Here is a 19,950-nt window from a genome sequence, read left to right as displayed (position 1 = left end):
GACACTGTGGCCAATCCACGGTGATTTCACAGTGTGTTCACAGAGTGACAATTCACACTGTGGAATGACCACAGTGTGTTCACAGTGTGTTCTCGGTGTGAACAGACACTGTGGCCAATCCACGGTGATTTCACAGTGTGTTCACAGAGTGACAATTCACACTGTGGAATGACCACAGTGTGTTCACAGTGTGTTCTCGGTGTGAACAGACACTGTGGCCAATCCACGGTGATTTCACAGTGTGTTCACTGTGTGGCAATTCACAGTGTGCAATTTTCACTGTGTGTTCACAGTGTGGTTTCGGTGTGATCATAGTGTGCACACTATGACCACACAGATAACACACTGTGGTGACTAGGGGGAATTTTCATAAGGGATAGGCTATCAGCGTCGGTCAAAAAAATTGGGCCACCGGTATCAAATGATCAAAAGGAGCAGTGCTCATAGCGATCTTTGGCAAGGTAAGCAAATCTAGAGTTGGAAAATGTGTGATAGCTTTGCAGTGTGAGCGGTGGCAGTTTTTTTGGGTGTTATCACTTAAAATTATATTGCTGCCAATATGCTTGTTACCGGACTAATTATACCTGGTAACAAGCATGTATTGGTCGCAATTTTTGTTTAAGTGATAGCACCCAAAAAGCTGCCACATACCGCTGCAATGCTTTCACATATGTTCCAACTACAGGGGTGCATACCTTACCAAAATCACAATCAGCATTATTCCCCTCATTTGATACCGACCAAACCCCCAGGCTAAAACTTAATCTAAAAGTTTTATGGAGAAATGTTAGGAATAAATGCTATCAATTGGGACTTTAATACACCTTTAGATGGTTCAGGTAAGCCTACATGTACACCAGCACAGTTGATTCACAATATTACTGTAAAAAGATCAATTAGGAATGATTAAAGCAAAAGTGACTGTGCTGTCTTTCAAGGCAATGTATAACATTTGCTTTTGCTACAATTTTCAGAAATAAATGGATTTGGAGGATTAGTATGTAATAGTAAATATTGTTAATCTGATTTTGTTCACGTTTTGGGCTTGTAGATGCTGGAAAAACCAAGCAAACAAATCATGTTCTTGTAGTCTGGTTCCCTGACCTTACTTTAAGATGAAACGTAGCAATGTATAGACGTTGGGGAATTGTAAGGTCAGCGAATCAGTATGGCAGGCTTGTACCCCTTCACAGGTGTGTAATCCATTGTAAAAAAAAATGCGGAACAACTGTTAGCGGAGTTTTAAAAAAGCCACTTTTCTACAACACTGCTCGGCAGACCAGCGTTGGAAAAATACAAATTTTCTTGAAAATGTCAGCACACCAGGAGAAACGATTTTACAGGATACTTTAGACTGTCATTCCCTCACAATCCAGTAAGATATTTCGTGATAATTTGATCATTTCATTTTTTGATGTTTGCAAATGTTGTATCTTCCCTTTAAAATTCAAACTTTGAAGAAAAACTTTTAAAAACTTTTAAACTCAGATCTTGACTTTAATCAAAACCAATGATTTTGGGTATTATGCAAAACCAATATGTAAGTTGAGTCGATGCTGATGAAGTAGGGGTGTTTGAATGTGTTAACAATATCTTACTCTTTGTAATTACATGTAAGTGGAATCAGTTGATTTAAATGATTAAAATGACCCTCAGTCATTTACTTTGCAAAAAATAAGATTGTTACAAAATGATTTAAATCAGTGAATTAAAAAACAAATCATTTGATTTAAATCAGTGATGTTTTTAAACAAAATTGTATGATTTAAATCGCGATTTAAATCACGATTTTTATTGGTGAAATTTATGTCCAAATGCTTAATCCATTCTTCTTCAGGTTACTCAGTGACTCATCAATATGGTTTTTGTCTTCCTCTGTCAGGTGACAGCCCATGAGGTACAGCGTCTGAAGGTGCTGCAGCTGCTTTACCTCCATGCACCACAATGCTGCTGTACCACCCAGGTCATTACCATTAAGACGCAATTCACCCAAGTTGGGTAGATCCTCGAGTGACTCAGCAACATGTTTCATGTCCTGTCCATTCAATGAGCAGTAACTCAAGTCCAGCTTTGTGAGGGACTTCAACTGTTTCAAATGCATGCACCATAATGCTGCTGTACCACCCAGGTTATTACCAGCAAGATATAATTTATGTATTAAGTTTGGTAGATGCCTGAGCAACTTATCTGCAGAAATATCTGCATTGCTATTGAAATCTACAAGATGAAGATTTGTCATTGCACACATGGTAACAGCTAACTCCTCAATAAACCATGTCCATGTACAATAGTGTACATGCAATTTATGAACCTTCGAAAGGTAAGCATTTCCACTGTCTTTTGTCTGTTCAGCAACACATTTTACGAAGTATATGACCGAGTTCAGACAATCCCTGTTAAGCCCACGAATGTGAATTTCATCTGTTATGAATGAATGTATGAATTCCTCTGGAGGCAAACGTTTGGATTGACCTTCAAAGAAACAATGAAGTGCCAACAGACCCATCTCTGATTCGAATGACAAGTCCTCCTGATACCTCACCTGAAATACCTTCATAATCTCATATGTACATGCCTCATTGTCACCACAACAAAAGCGCAGAAGATACTCAAACCTCCTTGCACCCTTTGACATGATTTCATTCAAAATCTTGTGAAATTCCTCTGGGTCTGCTTCTAACAAGTTTTGCAAGTAAGCAGCAGCAGAGAACTCCTGAAATGTCTTGTGAAAAAACTGAACACTGTTGTGACTCTGCAGTCTCTTGCGGACTCTCTGTCTGGTCAGAATACCTGCCTTCAGAGCCAGCTCAAGCACACTCGGCTCAAAGTCACTTTCTTTGAAAGAGAGTGACTGATCTGGAGAAAGAAGACCATGCAACGCAACCTTGCCAATTTCAATCACAACTTTTGCTACTTTACCTTGTGAGTCCAATCCTTTTCTTTGAAAGATATATGAAAATCCATCATGATACAGACGTGACATTGTTTCTGGGAGTGTACACTCTTCTTGCCATAGTACACACATCAAAAGAAGAAGCATTGGACTTGCAGCTAGGTCAGACAAAAGGCCTGACGATTTAATCTTGTTAAGAAGCCCCTTGGCCTTGTCAGGTTCACCAATATGAAATTTATTAACATACTCGATGACATCTTTCCTACTGAAACCCATTACCTCGACATGTGTGAATGGTTCCTGAACCAGTTCCTCTGATACAAGTCTGTGAAAGTGTGAGGGGCGGGTGCTTACAAGTACAGTACAACCCCTCAACATCTTTCCACTAAGGATCTCCAGGATGGAACCAAATGAGGATTCACACAAGGAGGTAGTCATGAGCTCATCAAAGCCATCTAGTAAAACAAGGACTTTTCCAGGACTCTTCTTGATAAACATGTCCAGGGCACCTCTTTCAATACATACATCTTTAGCCAAGAGTTGGTCAAAAACTGCATCAACAAGATCTGAACTCTGCTCCAGTGCGTGCATTTTCAACAGGAAGACAAGTTTATACTTCCGTAGTACCTGACTAGAACCAACTGCCCAATCATATGCAATTTTGTCAAACAGTGTGGTCTTTCCTCTACCAGCCAACCCAGTTAAAACAGCTATTAGGATCAGGTCTCCCTCCTTTGTCTTACGTTGTAATATATCGGCATATGATGTAAGCATGACTTTGTACTTACCAAGTATTAACTGTAACTTTGTGTAGATTTCTGTAATGTGTTTCCTGTCATCACCCACCCATGGAAGCACTTTAACAAAGCTACCTTTCCCCCTGTAGTGTGACTTCAGGGCATCTTCACAGCAATCAGCAACATCTTGGGCTGGACTGTCAAGCTTCATCTTTTTGGGGGCGCTGCATCCTACAATGTTGAAATGAGCATAGAGTTGACTGACTATAATCATACAATGCATTGTGGCATCCAAGCAATAAATTGGCTCCTTGTCTGTAGAAAGTACCATTTTGAGCTGAAATATTGGCCCATTGTATGCAAAAATTAAAGCACTAAAAGCTTGTTGCTTTGTGAGTGTGGGAGGAAAAAACGTGACAGGATTGAAATAACCTCCTGCCCAATGATGCATGAATCTTAATCACTCAGACAACAAGTGTTACAAAAGCTCTGCAATAGACCGATCCAGTAAGCCCCACCCACTGTGCACGTAGGCAATTAATATGTGCTCCTCTCCAATGCCACACTGCCTGGTACAGCTGTGAGCGTCATATGCGTCTGCACGCATGTTGGATCCAGTAAGCCCCGCCTACTGTGCACGTAGGCAATTAACATGACCTCCTCTCCAATGCCACACTGCATGTTACAGCCGTGCGCATCATACGCGCGTGCACACATGTCAGACTTTTGTGCGCACATGTCAGATGTAAGTCGCAGCTGTGATTGGTCAGAACACAATGGGACGGGACTTAATGGATTGGTCTATTAATGTCAGATGATACTTTATTTTCACGAAAAAAGTCTTACTTTCTCAAACTCTTTGGAGGCAAAAAGACGATGTGCTTTTAATAATTCTGTACATTAACAAAAAACAAAGCATTCATTGTATTCCTATCGTACACATTACAAGTGTGAGTCTAGTCTGTAAAGAATGAATACATTGACATCTGGTTTGGAGTTGGTACATTCATTGATAATTACCTTGTGCACCTGAGGCCACATGTGATGTTGTCGGTTGCTGTGATGTACTTGGTGGATTCTCTGATATGTCAACTGATGGATGACCAGAGTGGTGTGATGCATGTGCATCATCTTCAATCAATTCGAAAATGAGAAGGGCAATTGTTTATTGTCGAACTCAAAAGGAGACAAGCACATTATTAGGGAACAAGCTGATTTACCTGATCATAGATCGGGTAGGGCGTAGTGTTGGGGTTGAAAATGTGGGGAGTTAAATGTAAATGGGGGATTCAGTTGAGAAGACATGCAGTTATAGAAGAGCAATTTCTGTGGTGTGATCTGAGGCAATTTCTGACCACTGAAACCAATTTGAGAAAAAGATCATCTTTTAAACATCATTTTTGAGCTTGGAGTATTTGAATCAGCTACATGTATTCTGAGCAATAGAATCATCATAGTAGGCTACAATTTTTATTTGGGGAAGAAAAAGCGGGTGGGGGGGGGGGGGTCAAACAATTTCCCCGCTTTAATATGTGTGTGTGTGTGTGTGTGGGGGGGGGGGGGGGTTCCGCTCTGTAATTTGAAGTGTTATCCAAACACACAGAAGATTACAGAATGAATTTGAATTTGGGGTGCTAACTCCATTGGCCAAAGTGAAGAACACTAGGAGGTTTAATGCTTAATTGCAAGTTTACTACACAAGTTTACAGTAACGCATCTCTAGTTGAGGCCAGTGGTTGGTAAAGCAGCAAAAGGTCTCTGCTTTGATGAAACTGTACAAAATTGCATTAAGTTTACAATACTTGGTGGGAGCAACTACATCATTGTATACAGACAAACAGTGACCTTGACATTTGTCCTGCTTTATTATGCTCATCAACAATATCAACAATGTTTACTATTTCATCAGAAACCTATTTGAATCATGTATTAAATAGAAATAAGCAAATAGGAGTGGATGCATAAAAAGAGATTGTGTATCATTAATTATTTGTTTTCTACCTTTTGATTGGTAGATATTGAAGGTGCAATCTTTTGGGTTGAAGATGGGTACGTGTCCAGAGCCAGATATCTGCTGCACTGACTGTTGCAATTGATTGACTGCTGCAACTGGGATCATGTCTGGAAAACGGGAATAAAATGTCTCTCATTACACAATGCCTGAAGAAATCCCCCTCATCTGATTGGTGGGCCACTGATCACATGACTTATTGGATTATTCACCCCAACCCACGGCCTGGCTACACTGCAAAAATAGAAGTTCCATTCCATGGTCACACTATTGGTGGCACTGTAACATGGCTCTGATGGCTCTAACAAATCAGATGACAAGGATTTATTCAGGCGTTGTATAAACAAATAATGAATGTTTCACATTCGTGCAACATAAAGAATAGTTTCATGAGGTGACAGATGGAATTATTCTTACCACTGCACTCATCATAACCATTTAAAAAAAACAATTACAATAAATTCCTGCAAAAAAAAATTCAATGAAGTCAAGAAGTAAAGAAAGTGAATAGCCCCTTGCACTTCAATACACATTTCTTAACTTAAACAATTCCTTTGCATTTTAATTCCGTACAAACTGTAAAGCGTGAACAAGTCAATAGTGAAATGTCTCCAGGAATCAACGTGCATACGGTTTGCTTACAGCCAGGGTTTATTGCTCACCTGTTGTCTGGTCCTGGTTGCCTGGTCTCCTCAAGGCCAGTGCTTGCTCCTGAGTCTCTGCACAGTCTCCATCAGCAACCTGCCCCTGTCTCTCAGCATCTTGTGTTGGCATCATCTCTTCTTGTTCAGCCATTTTGGATGAAATCTGATGGGAAAATTATTGAACCATGAGAAATCATTAGGAAGGTACTAAAGCTTTAAGCTGTTAAGAGTATTCCGGTTTTATGGTGTAAATTATTGAAAGTCAACGGTTAAATACTTCAATATTTGTTTGACATTTTTACGATGTCAAATTCAACCATTGTACATTAAAACTGCATTGATTCTCACGGCATCAACTTGGAAAAAAATGGATACTGATGTCATTGTTTTTGTCATAATTTTGTTGAAAATCTTGACAACTAGTATAAGGGGAGAGCTGGTTTCTGAGTTCATGTTGTTGGAGCAGTACTGTTATAAAAGTGAATACAAAATAGGTAGAACTGCTAGACCGAAAATTTTGGACTCTCATATATCAATAAAGCAAGAGCCTAGACTCGTAAACGCGTTGTTATTGACGCCTCGTTCACGGGTCTAGATAGAGACCAGCATCAAGCTATCGCCACATTGGGCACAGCATTCCACCATCAAGTGATCCCCTCATTCAACACCAGATTCATAACAAGATTTGCCACTACGGTGTTTCATAACAGACATCGAAAAAAAATATTAATCGAGAGGAATACTGTAAAAGTGGTGTTGGACATTCTCTTTCTTTTTGTTGAGTAGGGCAGAACACAATTGGCTGTACGATAACTGACTTAGTTTGAAGACCTTGAAATAAACAGGGAGCTGACTTGTAAAAACAATGGACAATGGAGTCCAGCACCACATTCAAAATGTATGTGGGTAGCGTCAGTACCACACTGTGAGGAAGGTACACTTATCACCATTTTGCCACAGAGGTCATGGCGCATCACTGGAAAACATGAATTATGAAATACGTACATGTGCACCAGCAGGCACGTAAATGTACGTATGGGATCGGTTGGGATGCATGGCTTTGTTTTGTGTCTGCCACATTAGCTCATAGCAGTAGCGCCATGGACAGGCTTTCTTCTTCTTCTTTTTTACGTCACGACAGAGTTGAATTATTGCAGCTGCTTTTTTAAAATTTAAATTAAATTTGATCACCGAGTCTGATTGAAATGGAATCCAGGGATAAATTATTTTGAAAAAACAAAACAAAACGTCTCCATAAATTCCCTCACTCCGTAAAGCTCATCGTGCCCATGTGGAAGCTATGACGTCTACTGATGACCCCAAGAAATTTTGGCAATATATCAAATCACAACGTAGAAATAATTCTGGTGTTCAGGTCCTCAAGGTTAATGACGTTGACATAACTGGTGACAAGGAGAAAGCCGAGGCTCTAGCTAATCAATTCAGTAGCATCTTTACTAGAGAGGAAGCCTTGCAGTTACCATGCTTGCCTGACAGTAGTTACCCTGACATGCCTGACATAAAAGTGACTGAGGGAGGTGTTCTGAAACTGATTAAATCAATGGACGTTTCCAAGGCAGCTGGGCCAGACCAAATATCAAATAGAGCCCTCAAACTGGCTGCGGATGAAATCGCCCCCATCCTTGCGCACATCTTCCAACAATCTTTAGACACAGGTGAGCTGCCGGCAGATTGGAAAAAGGCCAACATAACCCCTTTGTTCAAGAAGGGCGCTACATCTGATCCAGCTAATTATAGACCAGTGTCCCTAACTTCAGTGTGTTGCAAATTTCTGGAGCATATTGTTGACAGTCAATTGATGAAACACCTCGACCAGCATCAAATTCTATCTGAAAATCAGCATGCCTTCCGTAGAGGACGTTCATGTGAGAGTCAACTCATCTTGACTTTCAATGACCTTGCCCGTAATCACAACAATGGTATCACCACTGATATACATGTAGCAGTGTTGGACTTTTCAAAGGCGTTCGACACAGTACCACACCAGAAACTCCTTCAGAAGATTGATCATTATGGCATCAGTGGAAAGATTAAAAACTGGATCTCTGCATACCTAAACAACCGGATACAGAGGGTTGTTGTCATCGGTGAATTGTCCAGCTGGCATAAAGTTCTCAGCGGTGTGCCACAGGGGACTGTGTTGGGACCACACTTGTTCCTCCTTTTCATCAACGACATTCAATTAGCTGTGAGGGTAGCCTTGTTCAATGCGGTCTCTCGGCTTTTTGTCGAAGGGAGATAATCGGGCCCTGCACCCACAATCAACGCGGCTACGTGCGTGTACCACCGACCCTTGTCCGTACGAACGGTTCGGTACTAACACAACCAGCAAGCACACACACGTGAGTACGGACTGTACGCATGGTGTAAGGCAGTAAATGTAGGCCTACTATGTTCTGCGTGTGGGTGTACGTACGTACGTGTGGGGGATATACGCGCCGCGTGGCCTGTCGAACGACCGCCTTGTTGGGTCTGCAACTTTCCGGGTTTAATGTCTTTCTTTACTTTTTCATCCAGTTTTGGACGAAAATGGGCGGGCTTCAGGATATGCGGGTATGCCGTGATGATTATGTAGATTCGTCTTGGACCAATCACATGAAACAACCTTCCCAATAGTATGATTAATTCATTTTGAAGCTGACCAATCGTAAGCTTCACAAGAATCATGTGACGTCGCGCGGCATGCATAATGCATTAGTCATCATGGCGTCTTTTTTAGCGAGACCGAAATGTTCGTCAATTTTTTCAACAATTTGACATTGATTCGAGTTTTTCGGCTCGTGTAATGAATCCATTTGAGTGGGCAACGATCGTCTAATGACAGCATTACCTGCAGAATTCGTTTGAGCCTTCAGTACTGCTTCGGACAGACTGGGACTGAACGACTTTCACCCACAGCAACGGGCCGCCATTGCAGCGTTTCTTCGCGGATGCGACGTGTTTGTTAGCTGACCAATGAGAATTCAGTATACGCGGGGGGTGGTACCTCATTACCGTAATAGGTTTTGCTGGGTCAACTTAAAACCATCAAGGCATTGGGTTACGCAGACTAGCTCATGCATGTGCTGTGTGTGCATGGCTGTTGTATGAGTACGTGTGTGTACGTGCGTACGTACATGTACAAGCATAGCCTTGCTGTATGGTACAAGTTACTTTCTCACTAGCAGCGCACGGGCATTGATATGTGCACTTAATTATGCCTTGCCAAGTTGATTAGGGATTTTATTATCGGCGATTTTTTTTTTATCGGCGAATCGATAAGCCCAACGCCTTGGTCAAGGCTACTGTGAGGGGCATTATCAGGCTATTTTCCGACGACTGCCTCATATATCATCAGATCAACTCCAATGAAGATGAGAAATTGTTCCAGGCTGACCTAGACTACCTCACTGGATGGGCTACTATGTGGGGTATGCGATTTAATGCGAGCAAATGTAAATCGATGAGAGTCTCTCGGAAACGCAACCCTGGTGAACCTGCCTATGAGATGGAGTGGGTCTTGAAGCAACTAAGGAATCCACGTACCAGGCATAAAAATCCAACACGACTTGGGATGGGAAAATCAGACGCAGCATGCCGTTACCAAGGCGAGAGTTACGAGAGTCCTCAACTTCATCAAACGAAATTTCTACATGAGCTCTAAAAGCGTTAAGGAAAGGTTATATTTCACACTCGTCCGGCCACTCTTAGAATATGGTGTAGCAGCATGGAACCCTTATAAAATCAGTCATCAGTCTGAGATAGAGAAAATTCAGCGCAGAGCTGCACGCTTCGTTCATGGAGATTACACCAGACAGAGCAGTGTCTCCCACATGTTATCGTCTCTTGAATGGGAGAAGTTAACTGATAGAAGGGAAACCCACCAGATCACTCAACTCTACAAGATCATCACTCACACCATTGACATTGATGCTTCAGACTATCTTCAACCAAAAACACAGAGATCCAGGAGGGGGAACAACAACCAATTTAACATAGTGCAAACATCCTCAACTGTATTCAAGAACTCATTTTTTCCCAAGGACAATTAAATTATGGAATGGCCTGCCCCAACACATCACTGACTCTTTGACGCACAAGACCTTTAGGGACAACTACTACAACCACATCATGACCGCGACCTAGGTGCCGACACTTCCCCGTGACCTCCTAGTCAAGATCCCTAGAGGATGTTTCAGGAGGAAACCAACCAAGTACCAAGTACAAGTACCAAGTAGTACAAAATCATTGTCTGTGGATTAAAAATAATTCAATTTCATAATCAACATGACAAACAAGTGGGCTTATAAGGTCTTAAGCTTAATTTCTTAAAGGAAAGACACTTGGACGAAAACAGTTCTAGTTGCGGCTATTTTAACGCTAAACAGTTAATAAAATCAGTCACAACTAGAGGTTGTAGGAACAACCACACAGTGTTGGGCCATGGATAACTTTGCCACACACATCAATGCATGTTTAAATCCATGTTTGACTTATTCATCATGCCGCCAGAGGGCCCTCTAACATTTGATGACGTCACCTGTAACATTTTTGTACAGTTCTGCCTAGGCAAACACTCACACTTCCGGTTTCGACCGGAAGGAAAGGTCACATGATTTTGCACTTAATACCAAAAATGAAGACCCTGCAATATTGTATCCATTGCCATAAAAACAAAATCAAATCTGTAGCAATTTTATATTGATTTTCAAAGATTTACAATAAGTTGAAATACAATATTACAGGTTATGTTTAATATCAAATAGTACACATTTAATATCAAAATATTACACAAAGGACAACATTTAGGTTTGGGTGAAGCAAAAAGGCTTTTGTACCCTAACCTAGGGACAGACAGGACAAAGGACTACACCAGCATATGAGTGTGAATGCAGGTACTAAGACATAACGTAACTTTCTTTACCAAGTAATACCCTGGGAAAAGAAATGTAATAAATACGAAATAAATTAAACATTACAGTTAATATTAATATGCATCAGGATTAATTTTGTTTTATTTTTATTTTTGTAGGTTTTTTTGACAAAAAAGAGCCTGTGATGGTTTTTTTTTTTTTATAGATTCACACAGATTGTTCCAGAAATTTACACCACGTTTAATAAGACTGTTTTGAACAATGACGTTCGACTGTAACAAACATGGATATTTTTTTCTGGAAGCACTTTGAGTATTGTGTGAATGTACGTTTGATGACAACATAAAGCATGAGCTAAACCAGTAATGCATGATTCATGTACTTATATGCTTTAATTTTTAACAGTTTTAGATTTGCAAATATGTTGGCAGTATGCACACGGTGGCCAGCATTAGAAATGATGCGAACGTATACTCTCTTTTGTAGCAATAAAATTTTGTCAAAATTTACTGAGGAACTACCCCAGTTTAGAACTGAATAGTTTAATATGGGAAATCTAAATAAATTATAAAGCACTGGGTCGAGAGTGAAAGTGAACGTTCCTGGATCCGGGATCAGTTCACTTTGCCTCTGTGACATCCGTGGCATGTTGATTTGTTTTTTGTTCAACATGATTTATTGCACACACATCCGTGTTTCAGTCTCGGTACCATGTGGTACCACCGATACAAGAAAGTGACATAGCTGAAAGTTCAACAGGTTACCAAACTACTAGCCTTTCCAATGGTTCAAGGGACTTGCTATTTGTAACCTGAGATCACTGTATATGCTTCACTCTTCATCCGGGATCAGTTCACTTTGCCTTTGTGACATCCGTGGCATGTTGATTTGTTTTTGTTCAACATTTTATTGCATGCACATCCGTGTTTCAGTCTCGGTACCATGTGGTACCACCGATACAAGAAAGTGACATAGCTGAAAGTTCAACAGGTTACCAAACTACTAGCCTTTCCAATGGTTCAAGGGACTTGCTATTTGTAACCTGAGATCACTGTATATGCTTCACTCTTCATCCGGGATCAGTTCGCTTTGCCTCTGTGACATCCGTGGCATGTTGATCTGTTTTTGTTCAACATGATTTTTGCACACACATCCGTGTTTGAGTCTCGGTACCATGTGGTACCACCGATACAAGAAAGTGACATAGCTGAAAGTTCAACAGGTTACCAAACTACTAGCCTTTCCAATGGTCCAAGGGACTTGCTATTTGTAACCTGAGATCACTGTATATGGTTCACTCTTAATTTTGCTTAATTTTGTATGCTTGTAATAAATCAAGGAACCATAATTTGAAAACAAAAACAGATTCTCACTTAGAAAATTGAGTAAATATACACCGACTTTTGTTTCACGAAACTCAAACAATTCATCGAAATAAGAGTGTCGTAAGATTATTATACAACATTTTTAAGCCGAATCGCTTAGAAATTAAACAATAAGCGATAATTTAGCCTTAATGTGCTCATTAAATGTGCTCTGAACACTCAACGATACTTTCCTCACTTTTAATGTAACTTATCCAGCAAAAAAAAGATTTACATAAATTAGGGTGCGAAACCTTAGATCACTTTTTTTGCTATGTGTAACTAGGTTTACCTTTCATGTGCATGCGCGCTAACTTAATGGCCACCGTGAACACACGTTGGCACACCATCACATGTTGCTTTCCTAGCTTGTCAAACTCAGGCCAGTATTGCATGTTAATTCATACTGGCTATACACCCAACAAATCTTATCCTTATTCAGTACAACGCGAAGATGTATCTACCTACCGCTGATGGATTCTAGATTTAGTCGGGCTTGCTTTAATGCAGTCCTTATCAGCTATCACTTCAATTTTTTTTCTTAAAAGCTCATAATTCTAAATTTATTCCAAAAGTGTTAAACCCTAAGATTAATATTGTCCTTCTGTTTAACTTTTACTTTTCACCTTTTGACCACCATCAGTTTCTATCATGTGACCCTTCCTTCCGGTTAAAACCGGAAGTACCTTAGTTTTTAAAATTGGCAGAAAATACGAACTTGCTTTCAAAGATGTGAGTGTCTGCCTAGGCTGTACTTCAGAAATATATTACAGGTGACGTCATCAAATGTCAGAGCGCCCTCTAGCGGCAGGTTAAAAAAACGTCAAAAATGCATTTTCACTTGATGTCTGTGGCGAAGTTTGCGGTATTCGCTTCAAAATTAATGTACATGATGACCTTAAAGCAGACAAGACATATGCGCGAAAAAAAATTGATTACGTCATCAGATCGGAAGTTACAATAAAAAGACCTTTAAACCTTCAAATATCAACCGTGATAGATATAATCAAGATTGGGCTATAGCACAGTTGAAATAGCTCTTGAAATTTCTGGTAATAACGTCACAATGACGTCATCAAGTATCATATTGCAAGCAATCAAAGATTTCTAGATTTAATCTTTGAAAATCAATATAAAATCAAATGCTACAGATTTAATTTTGTTTTTTTATGGCAATCGATACAATATTGCAGGGTCTTCATTTTTGGTATTAAGTGCAAAATCACTTGATCCTTCCTTCCGGCCGAAACCGGAAGTACCTTATAATTTGAAATTGGCAGAAGATGCGAACTTGCTTTCAACGATATGAGTGTCTGCCTAGGCAGTACTGTACAAAAGAATTACAGGTGACGTTATCAAATGTTAGAGCGCCCTCTGGCGGCATGTTGAAAAAGTGAAACATGGATTTAAGCATGCATATTTTGAGTTGATGTGTGTGGCCGGCATGACGTTAACACTCGTCCTAAGACCAACCCGACCAACCATATAGGCAACTCGGGTTGGAACACACCATTTTGGAGAGCCTGCCCTAAGGGATTAAGATATTTATAAGCACTTATCCTATAATTGGTTCCTAAAAGGAGCGAAGGTCACTCTGCCTGAGAGATTTCAAGCATAATATTTGGTTGCTAAATTTAATCTGTCGGCCAACAAAAGTATTATATTAATGACATACCTGAAATGTTAACTTGTTTTATATGTTGAAATGTGAAAATCCATGAATAAATGGCTGAGAACGATCTGTTACTGTTATGCTAGCATAAAACCACATTTCATTAGAAAGTATAGTTCCAGAAAGCAGTGTGGCTAACAGGTGGTATTTCATTTAACCACAAGTCATTATCTCGCTGGGACTGTGGAGCAGGGAGTGGAGTTTGGTTTACATAAGGGCTCCCCAGGGGCTACCAACAGAGGTCCAAAATGGTGTGTAAAACTAGCAAAATAGGTTTAAAGGTCTTTTTATTGTAACTTCCGGTCTGATGACCTAATCTTTTTTTTCGCGTACAGGTGTTGTCTGCATTAAAGTCATCATGAACACTAATTTTGAAGCGAATACCGCAAACTTCGCCATAGATATCAAGTGAAAATGCGTTTTTGACGTTTTTTAACCTGCCGCTAGAGGGCGCTCCAACTCTTCATGGCGTCACCCATTACTTTTTTGGAAAGGTCAATCCAGCCAGACCCCAATATTGTTGAAAGCAAGTTCATATCTTTTTCCACTTTCAAATTATTAGGCACTTCCGGTTTCGACCGAAGGAAGGGTCACGCGATTTTACGCGCACAAGATTCATGTCGATTCCCGCAAAATTCAAGTTCCGGTCTCTCAGGGTTGATTTTATATTGAATTTCAAAGATTAAATTTATTATTTTTTGAAGTGACTTCATGTGACCCATGATGACGTCATGATTACGTAATTGCAAAAAAGCACATCTGCAGTAGGTTGTGCATTCATGTATTGACAATTGAAGTTCATATATGTTTTCATTTTATGACACACAGTTCTGGAGAAGGAATGTGTATAGAAGAAAAACAAACCCTAAAAACCCTAGCAAAAACAATAGGTTTTGGGCTAAAGCCCAACACCTAACTAGAGTTTCGTGTTTGTTTAGTTACAAACGCAGAGTGGTCGGGCGGAGAGCCTTTTCATTATACACTGCCCAGTTAAGTTAGGAATATATGTACAAAAAAGGATCACAAAATTAAATCCCTTCAAGTACAATCAATATTTCAAAAAGATATCTTTAACGGTGTGATAAATTTCAGTAAACAATCTATGTGCACCAAAAAGTTATTTCTTGTTTGATGACGTCATCAGTCAAAAACGGTTAGTGAATACTGATAGAGTTCGGAGAGGATAATTTTTAACACCGGAAGTAAAGGTCAAATGGTTTTGCGTCCGGGAACACGAAATGTTTTTCACGGCATAGTCTACAACCTCTCGGAAAAATGAACATGATACTCTATTTAGTTCAAAAGATACAACGCAAACTATTTTGTCAAAATTTGCCCTTAAATCGCTTGTAATTTGATACCTGATGACGTCGTGATGACGTAACAAAATTTGCAACATCTTCGTAATATGGTACAAGTTCACACAAGGTTTTGGGATCATACCCTGAACCGTTCGGAAGAAATGTTGCTTTGTTTTGATTTCAGGCTAACGTCTTCATTTTGAATTCACCTAACTTTGACCTTCCGGTAGACCCGGAAGTAAAGGTCAAGCGAGTTTACGTACACAACAAAAAATGTTTAGCGATTAATGGTCTATCTGATTACAGAATACAAACATCATTGAATGTTTAGTTCAAGAGTTATAAGTGAAAGTAATTGGTCACTTTTTTAGATAAAATCACTTGTAATTTGACATCTGATGACGTAATCATGACGTCAGAGTAATATGCACCACGTCAGATGAGGGTCGATATATATTGAAAGTTCATACCATATACCGTTTAGGAGAAAACCCCCGGAAACGTATTGTCCGGAAAAAAAGAAAGAAAGAAAGAAAGAAAGAAAGAAGATTAATTGTACATGTCAGTTGTAACAGATCCAAAGAGTGGTCGGGTTGTGCCCGACCACTCAAATACAAAGATTTGCTTTCTTAATGTAACTGATGATATATTTCTTCCTGTCTTTTCATCTTTGCCGTAGCCCGTCATTTTTGACACACCAATCGGGCTAGTTTGACTAGTCCGCCGCTGTTTTGACTAGCATTTGGCTAGTGCCAAAGTGGGTTCAAAAGTCGAAACAATAATACGTTACAGCTTACGCGTTATACTAAGTTATATTTGCACAAAACAATAAATAGAAATAAAGGAAAGGAGAGGGTGAGAGTGGAGGAGGGAAAGTAGAGGGAATAACCATAAAGGATGCAACTTTTGGCGCTTGAAAATTAATTGAAAAAAAGTGGTGATCCAGTAGCTTGAGTAACTCTAGCCCGACTGCGTCTGGCCGTACAGTACTATCGCAAGCTCTGTAGTACGGCCAGACGCCCGATGCTTCCACAGAGACTGAATTTTGTTGGCCGCCGATGTAGCGATTTTGCTACATCTTTCGATCCCGATTATCTTTTCATCCAGGACACAAATTTCCAAAGTTAAGGTTCGTAGTCGTAGAGCAACTCATACCTTTTCGAAAAAACGTTGTTTGGTCTCAATATTTTCATCCATCTGGCCACAAGACGAATTTCAGTCATCAGATTCCACAAATATCGTCCCCCATGCGATCCCCCATGCGATTTCAAAATGGCGGCCGCGCTGTAATGTATGCAATATGCAGGCGCGCCCGCGCAAACTCATGAATATGCATAAACAGTCTGTGACGTATGACCTCGTGTTTTTGGACGTACGGCCCCGCCGCACGCACGTCCAAAAACACGAGGTCATACGTCACAGACTGTTATGCATATTCATGACTTTGCGCGGGCGCGCCTGCATATTGCATACATTACAGCGCGGCCGCCATTTTGAAATCGCATGGGGGATCGCATGGGGGACGATATTTGTGGAATCTGATGACTGAAATTCGTCTTGTGGCCAGATGGATGAAAATATTGAGACCAAACAACGTTTTTTCGAAAAGGTATGAGTTGCTCTACGACTACGAACCTTAACTTTGGAAATTTGTGTCCTGGATGAAAAGATAATCGCGATCGAAAGATGTAGCAAAATCGCTACATCGGCGGCCAACAAAATTCAGTCTCTGTGGAAGCATCGGGCGTCTGGCCGTACTACAGAGCTTGCGATAGTACTGTACGGCCAGACGCAGTCGGGCTAGAGTAACTCCAGCTGACATGCTCCATTTTCATTGAATATTGTTGGAGTTGGAGTTACTCTAGCCCCATAAATGTGGCCTATTTACTGGACTGCCTCCGTAAGCCCCATAAATGAAGAAAGTGCTGCCTTTTTCAGATGTATATTTTTCGTGAAATTTCCAGATTCATTTTTACACGTTTGCATATCAAAATTTCAACATGAAATTTCACAAAAATTAGACATCTGAAAAAGGCAGCACTTTCTGACTAGCCTATAAAGAGGGTGAGTATGCTTCTAAAGCAAAAAAATCCTACAAACTAAGCCTAAATGTGAAAATCAAAATTTGGCAAAGTCGACACGATTTTTGTACATGTGGATGTGGCTTATGTGTGGCCTATGTTTACGGAGGCAGTCCAGTAAATAGGCCACATTTATGGGGCTAGAGTTACTCAAGCTAGTGATCCAGTACGGAAATTTTACCCTTGGTGGAGGTGTGGCCTTTATTTACGGAGGTAGTCCAGTAAATTGGCCACATTTATGGGGCTAGTCTTAGCTGGAGTTACCCAGCCCTGAGTTTTATCATTGGGTTGTCTATTAGGGCTGGAGCGAATTTTTCTCGTAACTTGTAGTATAGCCTAGGCAAAATTTTTTGGAAAATGTTCAATTTTGTCCCCGTTACACACTAATTGCAACTGCAACTCACCCCAAACTTGCCTGGAATAACCATTACACAGGTCCTTGAAGTAAAAAACGATCCACGATGAAGATTCAGCCTACAATTGCAGTGAAAACAGGAGGAATAACCGCTAACTTGACAACCTTGCTGGATTGGCCAGGACCGCAATTGGTTTGTGCACAAAAAAAAATTGTGTACAATGAATGGCGGTATCTCGGAAGGCAATTCAAGCTTCCGTAGTCGATTAACAGGCACAGAGAGCGATCGCTGTCAACTACTCGTTTTTGCCGGCTGCGCTGGCTGTTGGCGCATGACGTCACGCGGAAGCGTAACACCCGATGACTGTTTCATGCACTAATATAAGGTTTACCACTTGCATCACAGCTTTGGTACTGGAACCGCAACCAATAGTGCATGAAACAGTCATCGGGTATTACGCTTCCGCGTGACGTCATGCGCCAACAGCCAGCGCAGCCGGCGAAAACGAGTAGTTGACAGCGATCGCTCTCTGTGCCTGTTAATCGACCGCCATTCATTGTACACAATTTTTTTTGTGCACAAACCAATTGCGGTCCTGGCCAATCCAGCAAGGTTGTCAAGTTAGCGGTTATTCCTCCTGTTTTCACTGCAATTGTAGGCTGAATCTTCATCGTGGATCGTTTTTTACTTCAAGGACCTGTGTAATGGTTATTCCAGGCAAGTTTGGGGTGAGTTGCAGTTGCAATTAGTGTGTAACGGGGACAAAATTGAACATTTTCCAAAAAATTTTGCCTAGGCTATACTACAAGTTACGAGAAAAATTCGCTCCAGCCCTAATAGACAACCCAATGATAAAACTCAGGGCTGGGTAACTCCAGCTAGGCTAGTCTTGGGAAGTTGGAGGTTGGGAAGTTGGTCCCTTTTTTTTGGAAAGAAAAACCTCTAAAAAATCAATGATTGTATCTTTAAAAAGAATCAAAATTGTCACGATGCGATACCCAACCATAATTATCACTTTAAATATATAACTAATATAGTAAAATGTGGTAAAAGAACAAATTTACCAACCTTCTTTAGCGAGCCAAGAATCTTGACCCAATCTTGTCGATCGCTTGATGATGATGATGAGCCGTCAGATTTATTTCCTGGTGTTGGTCATTGACCTCGGTGCAATAGAGGGCGGTATTCAAAAAAGTTGGTTTCGGACTTTCGGACTGGGCGGGGTCAAAACAGGAGGGCTTTGGGCAACCTCGTCCCCAGGGTGTCGAGCAGTACGCGCCCACCACTACCTGCTCTCTCACCCTGGTATTGGATCATTTGCATGTGCAAGATTTTTGCACACGTATGCAAATAAGGAACAGTCTGGTGCCTGGATATGCGTTACACGTTAGCGTTTGTTTTTGTATGCGGTGTCTGGGGTAAAAACAGAGTCAATTCGTAGCAGCGCGAGCACGGCGTGAGTTATGAAAACACGATTTTTGAAATCAAACTGTTACGATCTTATCGAGACAACATGCAGTATCATATTTCATATTAATATGAGCAAATTGGAAAGGAATTTAGTATTTTCGAGAAGGCGTGGACGAATGATCGCGAAAACACGTACTGCACGTTGTGAATAATAGCACCAAGTACACGATAAAAATCCATTACTAGCCAATTGCGGTATCCAATCAGGATACAGGAAGAAAGTTTTCTATCCAGGGTTTACTATTGGAAACGCGGTTGGAAATAAAGCAAGCACTGGGGACGAGGTTGGGCTTTGGGGTCGAGGTTGGGCTTTGGGGTCCTCTGTATTGTGGTGTTATGTGATTTGTCTCCCTCACATTATATTAACTGATCAAACCAAGCCTAAAAAAATCCACTTTACATCACTTTACAACTTTTTGCCTGCAAAATGAAAGGAATATTAATAATGTTTATACCTCCCAATTCTCATTGAATAAAGAGGGGGGGATGGTCATTAAGTAAAACTATACATTGAGCAATATGCAGCAACAAGCAACTTTTAATGTAT

General features: G+C 40.5%; 1 protein-coding gene across 3 annotated transcripts; it reads right to left on the bottom strand.

Annotated features, from left to right (window-relative positions):
* Positions 1–1,427: 1,427 nt before the first annotated feature.
* On the bottom strand, positions 1,428–19,109 carry LOC119723869 (NLR family CARD domain-containing protein 4-like). Of its 3 annotated transcripts, none has more exons than XM_038194754.1 (5): positions 19,002–19,109; positions 6,304–6,448; positions 5,632–5,751; positions 4,651–4,761; positions 1,428–3,861 (listed from the first exon to the last, which is right to left on the bottom strand). In XM_038194754.1, exons 2-5 carry the CDS (start codon positions 6,434–6,436, stop codon positions 1,805–1,807), a joined length of 2,421 nt encoding a protein of 806 aa, XP_038050682.1. In that variant the 5' UTR covers positions 6,437–6,448; positions 19,002–19,109; the 3' UTR covers positions 1,428–1,804. The 3 variants fall into 3 exon arrangements, with proteins under 3 accessions (XP_038050682.1, XP_038050681.1, XP_038050683.1); XM_038194753.1 differs by lacking the exon at positions 19,002–19,109 and adding an exon at positions 17,982–18,015; XM_038194755.1 differs by lacking the exons at positions 5,632–5,751; positions 19,002–19,109 and adding an exon at positions 17,982–18,015.
* Positions 19,110–19,950: the final 841 nt, after the last annotated feature.

This window comes from Patiria miniata, unplaced genomic scaffold (genome assembly GCF_015706575.1).
Source record: "Patiria miniata isolate m_02_andy unplaced genomic scaffold, ASM1570657v1 HiC_scaffold_17, whole genome shotgun sequence".
Classification (NCBI taxonomy): Eukaryota; Metazoa; Echinodermata; class Asteroidea; order Valvatida; family Asterinidae; genus Patiria; species Patiria miniata.
This window is presented reverse-complemented; position numbering and strand designations above follow the sequence as displayed.

Bases quoted from the DNA above. Each gene is read 5' to 3' on its own strand.
- LOC119723869 (XM_038194753.1), bottom strand. From the start codon at position 18,005: ATGGTTATTCCAGGCAAGTTTGGG. The intron at 6,449-17,981 runs GTGAGTTGCAGT...TTTTCCCATCAG, and splicing joins TTATTCCAGGCAAGTTTGGG to ATTTCATCCAAAATGGCTGA. The intron at 5,752-6,303 runs GTGAGCAATAAA...CCCGTTTTCCAG, and splicing joins CAACCAGGACCAGACAACAG to ACATGATCCCAGTTGCAGCA.